Raw genomic sequence first — 10044 nt, forward strand, 5'->3', positions numbered from 1 at the left:
TGTTTGGAAAAACAAAGCTGTCTCCTGAGGTTCCTTATCACGGATAATCTGAGGAATTAATCCCATCTTGTAAAAGGAGTATTTGTGTGTGTGTGTGTGTGTGTGTGTGTGGGTTGTGTATTCACACCGTCTGGATTGATATCACTTACTGCAAGTCGAAGAGAAACGTTTACATTTTGCTTCAGTTGATGAGGCACATGGTCTCTATGTCATAATGAAGTCATGTGATCAGTTTCTGACCAATGAAAAGTGAGACGGTGGAACAATTTTGCTGTTCTTTGGTAGCGCTCTCTCGTCTGGGACAGCCAAGGAGACAAGGGACCAAAATCAGCAGTGCTCTCTGGGTGGGAGGGGCTTACTCTCTCCTTCCTGTCAATCACATTAACACCATGGCCAACAATGAGCACCTGTATGTTCATGTATAAAGAAGAGGGCAGATGGTGCTTTATCCCGGAGCCATGTGAGCAATGTGGTTGGAGGAGGACGCTTCAGTCTCCATGTTGGACAGCTGACATATGATAGGAGAAAGCTGGCTTGTGGGTGGGACTTTACAGGTGACCGGATTGCAGAAAAAAACTTTGGAATTTTCATGAGCAATTGTCTGTTTAATCAGGAAATGGAATGAAGGAATGTGTGCGTGAAATGAGGCTTAATGTGGATTCAGATTCATTGGAGAGTAAAAGTGATCAGAGCTGAGAGAGAGAGAGAGAGAAAGAGAGAGAGAGAGCATCATAGTTATTCTAATGACTGGAACTTTCCTGTCACATATCATATCATCAGGAACATTAACATCTGGAAGTTTGGGATTCAGACCTGAGGAGGTTTGCACACTGTGTTTAAAAGCACTGGACAGGAAGAATGTTCTAGAAAGAGCTGCGAGAACTCCAGCCTAGGGGAACTCGGAAGACGTCGCATTAAAGCCCCCGGTGTTAAAGGGGCATCTTTTGCCATTAAAGTTTGAAACATGAACAGTAGCAAAGTAAAGGTGGCTCTTCTGATACCCTTCACTACAGAGTTTGGGTTCCTCCAGAACCAGGAGATCTGATTACATCACCGCTGTCTTATACACAATGCACTGACTTCCAATCAAATATCTCATCCATTATAAAATACTAATCACCCACAGAGCACTAAATGGCTTCTACTGTCATTATTAGTGAATTATTCTAGTTACGTTCTGATCGTAGCAGGTGAGACATGATCTTTTTCAGGATCTGCCGTTTGGAAGACATCATTCGTCGTGTTTGTTACTAATAAATCTCTCTTTTTCTCTGGTCCCGATTCTTCCAGGCTCTCTTTTGGTAAGGAGATGAAATCTCCGAACGGTAGGCCTAAGCCCATGTCACCCTCCGACTTTCTGGACAAGCTGATGGGAAAGACGTCAGGCTATGACGCTCGCATCAGACCAAATTTTAAAGGTACAATCAGCTCGACTTTTAAAGGTGCAGTGTGTAATATTTACACACGGGATCGCATTTCGGAGCGAATAAGTGTAAAACTTGGACAGTTCGCATGCGGTCTTCTTCCTTCCTCACGCAGGCTTTTGTATTATAATTTTCAGTCCTGAAGTTATCTCCATCAGGAAAAGAGCTATTACAACCATCTCCTGGTGGACGTTTTAAGCAGCAAATGACTTGAATGCAGTATTTATTTGATTTATTCTGTGATTTCACATTAAAAACAGCTCTAAGGCTGAGACTCTTTATTAAAGCCCTTTACGCCACGCAATGCCGAGAAGTTTACCACAGAAATATTTAAAAAAATCATTAATTTTATCTGAAATCTTCTTGTATTTATTGCTCTGTAGGAAAATTTCCTTCCTTGTCCCTTCATCCCGCTTTTTCACGCTGCTGTTATTCTTATCTCTGGGAAATAGCGGCAGCATGCAGAAAGAAACCTGCTGATTTCAGCCGGAAATAAAAACCACTACAGTCTGAGACTTCGCTCGCTTTCCGACTGCAGGAATACAAAGACAATCGCTGATAAAGACAATGTGTAAGTGCGACAGGGAGGGAAAAAAAATCAAAAACAATATAATAAAGCAAGTGTCCAGCAAAAATATTTTCTTCTAATCGTCCGTCTTCACCTCAGAAATGCAAAAGGTCAAAAAGGCAAAGCCTGGGATTATTATTCAGAACAGAAACTTTTTCCAGCAGACGACGTCTCAGCGGCGCTAATTCTCCACAGAATAAAAATGGCAGCTAATGTTCTAAAAATACCATTTGAGAAAAAAAGGTGTTGAGAGTACAGCACTAGCCTTCAGCTGAAAGTCACCATCTTATGAGGCTAATGATGTAAATGCTAAGATACATGTAGTCAGTTCTGGGATATTAGCTAGCAAGCAAATTAATGAATGCCTTTCCTCAGAACCCTTCGCACTTTTCTAACCAACTTATTAGCTAGCTGTTATGTAGTCACGTCTTTCACATTAGCTAGCTCACAGATAATCAGCTCATATATTAACTAGTTAGCATCTAATCACTTTTTTTTATGAAAGCTAGCAAGTGTGTAGTTATTATGTTGACTAGCTAGCGTGGAGTTAGTTCTTAGATAGCTGCTAATTAGCATGATGACAGTTGTTATATATTAGTTAGTTAGCATGATGAAAGTTCTTATATATTAGCTAATTAGCATGATGAAAGTTCTTATATATTAGCTAATTAGCATGATGACAGTTCTTATATTAGCTAACTAGCATGATGACAGTTCTTATATATTAGCTAATTAGCATGATGACAGATCTTATATATTAGCTAATTAGCATGATGACAGATCTTATATATTAGCTAATTAGCATGATGACAGATCTTATATATTAGCTAATTAGCATGATGACAGTTCTTATATATTAGCTAGTTAGCATATAGTCAGTTATATTAGCTTGCTTGGCATATAGTTAGTGTGTTGACAAGAACAGTATAAACTCGTAGTGGAAGTTGGAACTTGGTGAGATCGTGACTTTTACCTCACGTGTTGATAAGTTAATTAATTAAAGACTCCATCTGTCAAAATGTATGCTAACGCTTATTAGTCTCCTCAGATGAGGATTTTCCCATCAGTCCACTGAACTCTTTTATGCTCACTGTGTTAACCTACAGACCCAAATTAGTCAGTCTGCGTCTGCTTGTCTCATCCTTCACCCTTCCACATGCTAGATTGTGTCTGACACGTTTCCTGCAGGCTGGTGCTCTCGTCCCTGTCCTCCTACGCCTCCTCAGCCTCGCACCCTGTCCTCATAGCTCCTTCTCCTTAGTCTCTTTCTTCTCTCTCTTTTAATTTATCTCCCTTTCACCTGTTTCTCTTTTATTAGCTCTGCCTTTCTGTGTGTGTGTGTGTGTGTGTGTGTGTGTGTCAGTCAGAACTCATCTATCATGTATTTTAGCACTGGGATGAGGACGTCTGTGTGTCAAGACAGAACGTCCCAGCTGATGGTTAGAAACGTAACTAATGTCTCTAAAGTGAACTCAATAAATGATAATCTCTCACAGGGCGAATATCTTGTCAAATATTTAACGAAACAATTGCTAAGACCGGTTCAGGATGTAATTGGAGCAGGTCGGACAGCCGGCATGGGTTCCGTCCGCTGCACTGCTCGTTAAAATAACTTTTTCTTTTCTACGCTGTCATAATCTGGCAACCTGGCGAATAATGCACAACGTCTGTGTTATCTAAAGCCGCATGACACGAGCGGAGAATCAGGTCGACTCTGAGATTTAATTTCTATTAATTCTAAAATCAATGATTAATCTCTGTATATGTGTGGATGTGCTTCTGTCTTTTACATGGCATGACACATAGAGCAGTGTGCGTGTGTGTGTGTGTGTGTGTGTGTGTGTCTTTCTTTTTCAGGGCCTCCTGTCAACGTCACATGCAACATCTTCATCAACAGCTTTGGCTCTGTCACAGAAACCACAATGGTACACACACACACACACACACACACACACACACACACACACACGTTGATTGTAAGATAAATAAGGGAAGCTAATGTCTAGGACTTTAGCATTTTATCCCACAGTCACTAGCTCATCTCTTCTGTGACTTCTGTGACTGTGATCAGTGTTTTTATCTCCGGTTCTCCGTCCCTACTCAGGACTACCGCTTGAACGTGTTCCTCCGGCAGCAGTGGAACGACCCTCGCCTGGCATATAAGGAGTACCCTGATGACTCGCTTGATCTGGACCCGTCCATGCTGGACTCCATCTGGAAACCCGACCTGTTCTTTGCCAACGAGAAAGGCGCCAGCTTCCACGAGGTCACCACTGACAACAAGCTGCTGAGGATCTTTCAGAACGGGAACGTCCTCTACAGCATCCGGTAAGACGATGCGTATTCCGAGCGTGAGATGCTCCAGGGACTCTGAGTCACGGTGTTAGCTGACAACTCGAGGAGTGTGTGTGTGTGTATGTGTGTGTGTGTGTGTTTTCTCAAGCTCATCTTTTAACTGCCTCTCAGGCTGACTCTGATTCTGTCCTGCCCGATGGATCTGAAGAACTTCCCCATGGACAGCCAGACCTGCACCATGCAGCTAGAGAGCTGTGAGTGCTTCATTCTGCCATGTCAAATTCTGGCTTCTGATTGGTCAGGAGGTTTTGATTAGTTTTCTAACACAGCAGACAAGTTTATATCATATATCGTCCTGAATTGATATTAATGCTTGTTGTAATATGTCAGTGTTACTATAGCAACAGCTGGTTCAGAGACATGTACAGAGTGACCTTTGTGTTGTTGTGATATAAATTTACTATTTATTTTTTAATTTATTCTGCTGTTTCTAACTGTCGCTGGTCTAAACTCGTATTTGTTTTGTTTTTTTTTACCACGCAAGCTTTCTCTCACCACAGAGAACTTGATGCGCGTCGGCATATTTTCGAGTTGCGCGTGTAAAATTAGCTTCTGTAAACCTTTCCGGTTAAAGTCCGAGGGGACGGGAAGAGAAGTTTTGAACATTTTTGAGTCACATAGAAGTTGAGTTCAAAGAAAAATCTTGTCCATCTTTCTCTCTCTCTCTCTCTCTCTCTCTCTCTCTCTCTCTCTCTCTCTCTCTCTCTCTCTCTCTCTCTCTAGTCGGCTACACCATGAACGATCTGATTTTCCAGTGGCTGGATAAAGGTCCTGTGCAGGTGGCTGATGATTTAACGATGCCTCAATTTGTTCTGAAAGAGGAGAAGGACTTGGGATACTGCACCAAGCACTACAACACTGGTACAACACACACACACACACACTTTCATGTGAATACACACAAAACACTGGTTAGGTCAAAGGTCTAATTGCATTTAAATGAATTCAGCGTTCAGAAATGCCACAAGACTTCAGAACGGAGCTCTGACCTTTTTCTATGGGAAGATTTGTGGAAGTATTTTTAGTTCCGCAACCGAGCATTAAGTTGTTATGTTGGTGTACTGATGGATGTGTGTGTGTCTGTGCGTGTGTGTGTGTGTGCACAGGTAAGTTCACCTGCATCGAGGTGAAGTTCCACCTGCAGAGGCAGATGGGATATTATCTGATCCAGATGTACATTCCCAGTCTGCTGACCGTCATCCTGTCCTGGGTTTCGTTCTGGATCAACATGGACGCCGCTCCTGCTCGAGTCGGCCTCGGCATTACCACCGTCCTCACCATGACGACGCAGAGCTCCGGCTCCAGAGCATCGCTGCCTAAGGTTTATCATCACTGTCTCTCCATCCAGCTAACCATCACTCCATAGTCTCACCAACAATCCAACAGCTCAACACTCATCCATCGGTGTCCATTCATCATTTTATGGTACTGACCTCAGGCCTCATTTCCCAAGCTGTCATTCATCCATCCATCAATTCATCCATCTTTTGTATTGTAGCAACACAGTCCTTCACTCTTCCATCCATATTACTATACGGTCTGACTGAAGAGACTCATAATGAACTATGAATATTTCCCATCCATCCGTCCATCCATCCATCTTCAGTATTGTAGCAACACATCACCACTCACTCACTCACTCATCCATCCCTCCATCTCATTACAGCATGGTTGCTGCTCTAACTGTGTTTTGTGTAATGTATTGTGTGTATTGTGTGTTGAAGGTGTCCTATGTGAAGGCGATAGATATCTGGATGGCCGTGTGTTTGCTGTTTGTCTTTGCCGCACTGTTGGAGTACGCCGCTGTAAACTTCGTCTCTCGGCAACACAAAGAGTTCTTCAGACTCAGGAGGCGACTGCAGGCAGAACAACGACAAAGAGCTGTGAGTGACAGCCCCAAGCCCCGCCTCTACAGTCGCACAACCCGCAGCGAGATCGCAGCTATATTTCCCTCTAGATCAAACTACTGCATATTTATAAATGTGAAATGTAAATGTAAATCAGCGCGGCGCACGTTGACCAGCCGTGAAGCCTTTGTATGATTTGTATCATCGAAAAATTGCAGCATGATGAAATTCACTGCAATCGTGAAGAGAAGTTGAAAACGTCTGAATGGGGTTCAGAATATACAGAATGCACTGCAACTGAAAGAGATATAAGCGATATGAGGCTGTACCTCCAGTATGTAGTGAACAGAGCACGTCGTTTGGAACACGTTCACTGTGGTGGTGTTTATGTGGTCTACGTAGTGAGTAGGGGCAGTTCTGGATAAAATACATATCAGTATATCAGGGCTTCTCGGGGGTATGCGTGTGTGTGTGTGTGTGGTGCTTTACTGGAATTCAGAGTGACCTAGTTTCAGAGGCTCAGCACTGTGTGTGTGTTTGTGTGTGACAATGACAGTGAGGCAACGATTTGCTCTGTAAATAAATAATGCCCATTTCTGAGTAAAGTGTGTGTGTGTGTGTGTGTGTGTGTGTCTGTGTTTTCAGGCTGCAGGACAGTTTGTTGGAGCCGAGACGAAAAGCAAGAACAATGACATTACAAGCAGCACAACATCCTACAGGAACACAAAACACTGCAGTGCCTGTGCACGGGTACACACACACACACACACACACAATTTATAACAATACATGTGAATCTGGAATCCAGCAGCAGCTCTTTTCTCTGTTCTGTTCCTCTCAGGAGTTAACGCAACACAATCAGGATTTCTTCTTGTCCAGTTTCGGTTTGGACGTCCAGCTGTCTGGAGACGGTCCCCTCTCTGAGACGGCGGCCATGTTCGCCGCACTGCCTCCGGGTCACTCGCTGTTCCAGATCCGCCGCAGGTTTATTGACCACGCCAAACGGATCGACACCATCTCACGTGCCATTTTCCCCCTCAGCTTCCTCATCTTCAATGTCTTCTACTGGCTGACGTACAAAGTTCTGCGTAACGAGGATCTGCATTCCGTCCTGTGAGCGAAAATAACCAAAGGACAGCACACAGTAAACTCCAACCACCACACCACAATATACAATACAATACAACACAAACAAAGCACCACACACCACAATACTATACACCACAACACAACATACACCACACCACTGCCATGGTTCCACACGAGGACTGAATAGATCAGCGACGTTTGGATGATCTCTCGTAGCCGCACATGACGTGACGAACAGACTTAAAGGAGCATCTAGTTCGGCTTCACGTAGCTTTCAGCTTTCTGTAGCTAATTTTACGACAACTTTTCTGCCTGCTCCCTAACCGACGACCGGTCGTTCGTGGTCTCTTGTGAACGTATAGTAACAGTTACTGTTATTGCTTGTGGGCGTGGCCTAACTAGCTTTTTTTTGTCGATAATTAGAATTAGCCATATATACTGTAGATAGCTAGTTTGTTGTTTTGATTTCGCTGCTACAAGTTTCAGATTAGCGAAGCAAGTTAACCGCATAAGCAACGTACGCTCGCTAGAGGCATCAACTATCTTTACTTCCTTCCATGCTTTTTTCCCCCCGTAGTGCTTTTATAACACGCGTCATCGTGTCCTATTATGACAATTTTTCTATCACAGACAGACGACATGCTCTTACCGGGTGCCACAGGAGATCAGACCACCAAAACCATGTACACTTACCAGAGCAAAAATAAATAAATGAACCCTTTATACGTGTAAACAAGCAATAAAGAGCAATAAAAGTATTTAATATCAAATGTAGTGGGTTTGTAGTGTTTTGTGTCTCCAACCCACACATCCGTCATTATGAGCCACACACAGACACCAATCTGTCGATCACGTCATCCAGAGCGCTACGATCGTCTTGGTCCCTCTGAGCGACGTCCAACGTCCGTGACTCCGTGTCAGAGGAGACGTCTCCCCTGCAGCTAAAGCGAAGATCCCAAAGAGACGAAGATACAAACAGACCCTGGACTCCAGCATCCACGACACACACGACAATAACACAACATAAGGAAGCAGGCATCAGTCTCCACGCACAGCTTGAGTTTATTAGCCTAGCTAGCCTTATATTTATTATACCGTGTCTATGAAATAACCAGCATATTCATGATACGTAATTTGCATATGCAAAATACTGAAGCAACACTAACCAATCACGGACATCTGTGAGCACAGGAATGTGGAAGAGAACAAATAAACTATCAAAACAACTAATACACCTTTAGCTTAACGTGATAGGCTCAGATGATGAGCTTCATGCTTCCTGATTGGTCCAGCTGGTAAATGCTAGGTGAGAATTTGTCCAGGTTAATTTATGGAGAAAAACACACATTGAGAAGGAAATGATTACAGATTACTGTAAATATCTCCAAGATGAAATCCTCTCATAACAGTTGGCTTCTAGTTTACGGGATCGAGTCTGGTCCAGTAACCGATGTGTCAAACACCAGTGTTTACTTTAACAGAGAGATCCTCATCTCCAAAAACACTTTGATTGGTTGTTTCCTGCGTCAGTCACCTAGGCAGATCAGGTCACGTGTCCAGTCCACCGTACGCACCAATAAAACATGTAGTCTGGCACATGAAGATAATACAGGAGCAACACAGTAAGAGTCAAATGAAGGATTCAAGTCGAATTAGAACGATACGGTTGGAGCTCGTACATAATCGGAAACGTCTCTCCTTAATTATTAAACTGATATCGAAAAAACTGGGATCATTTCAGTCAACTGTAATTAAAGTGTAATAAATAAATACAGCAGGAACTCTGGAGATTTTCTGTATACAACTTTTATTGACAGATGAAGAACCACAAAAGAAAGTCCATGGTGCAGCTTAGAACTGGATGACTTGGCCCTGTGAGAGAGAGAGAGAGAGAGAGAGAGAGAGAGAGAGAGAGAGAGAGAGAGAGAGAGAGATGAAATTAGTCTCCTCTTAAACACTACACACACACACAACATAACTGAGCAAAATTTCAGAAATAGATTGTTCTTTTCTGTACATTTTACTCCTCCAGATATAACATTTATTTTTCAGTTCGACTAACGGCCACAAATTCACACGTCGGTTAAAATCATTATAATTAGCTGAAATCTAACAGCGGCGTTTTTCGCAGACCGAGACTCGCGTTCGGTTTCGCTCAGCCACAGCTCCTATGACGGGTGACTCGAGCGTGCGGTTTGAGCTGAAAAAGCGTCCGAGGTTTGAACACCGAGACGATCGGAGAGTAAAAACCGCAGGACGGAATCAGAGCACGATACGACGACGCTCCCTTCAAACCCATTACCCAGAATGCCACACAGCTGAGGGAATTGCATGAGGAATTAGAGGAACGGATATCGTGACCTACATCTGTCTGAGCGCAGAGTGCATCTTCCTCCAGACAGAAAGAAAACAAAATCCATCAGTTCTAATGAGGTTAATGAGTGGAGGGGAGGGGTGTGTGTGTGTGTGTGTGTCATTTCCAGAATATTCTTAATATTTTTTTTTATGCTGCTTTCACAAGTATTTAAATTGTCCCTGTCTTTTTTTTTAAGAACCATGAAACGTTCCAACTCAGGCCAGCTGACGCCTCTAAGGGAAGACGTGTGTGTTGTATTAACAACTCGGCAGTAGACCGTGTACAACGTGAAGGTTGCCACGTCTGTATATAATCAGGACGCTACACGTAATATTCTAGTTCTGATTATTTAAATAAAACACACTACATGAGCTGAAGCGGACACGCTGACTGTACAGAACGCTT

General features: G+C 43.1%; 2 protein-coding genes across 2 annotated transcripts in view; one reads left to right on the forward strand and one right to left on the reverse strand.

Annotated features, from left to right (window-relative positions):
- The first annotated feature begins 214 nt into the window (after positions 1-214).
- On the forward strand, positions 215-7539 carry glra4b (glycine receptor, alpha 4b). Its single transcript, XM_060863722.1, has 10 exons — positions 215-249; positions 1291-1418; positions 3850-3917; positions 4097-4320; positions 4459-4541; positions 5071-5208; positions 5454-5668; positions 6072-6230; positions 6840-6944; positions 7036-7539. Exons 1-10 carry the CDS (start codon positions 215-217, stop codon positions 7309-7311), a joined length of 1431 nt encoding a protein of 476 aa, XP_060719705.1. The 3' UTR covers positions 7312-7539.
- Positions 7540-9073: 1534 nt separating this feature from the next.
- Positions 9074-10044, reverse strand: part of rpl36a (ribosomal protein L36A) — a 3328-nt gene continuing 2357 nt past the window's right edge. The window contains exon 5 of the mRNA XM_060862792.1: positions 9074-9155. Within this exon, the coding sequence (XP_060718775.1) occupies positions 9135-9155 (21 nt within the window). The 3' untranslated portion in view covers positions 9074-9134. The remainder of the gene's footprint in view (positions 9156-10044) is intronic.

This window comes from Tachysurus vachellii, chromosome 26 (genome assembly GCF_030014155.1).
Source record: "Tachysurus vachellii isolate PV-2020 chromosome 26, HZAU_Pvac_v1, whole genome shotgun sequence".
NCBI classification, from domain to species: Eukaryota; Metazoa; Chordata; class Actinopteri; order Siluriformes; family Bagridae; genus Tachysurus; species Tachysurus vachellii.

Coding starts and splice junctions, on each gene's coding strand:
- glra4b (XM_060863722.1), top strand. CDS start 215: ATGAAGTCATGTGATCAGTTTCTGACCAATGAAAA. Junction 4,321..4,458: donor AACGTCCTCTACAGCATCCG/GTAAGACGATGC, acceptor ACTGCCTCTCAG/GCTGACTCTGATTCTGTCCT. Junction 5,669..6,071: donor CCAGAGCATCGCTGCCTAAG/GTTTATCATCAC, acceptor TGTGTGTTGAAG/GTGTCCTATGTGAAGGCGAT.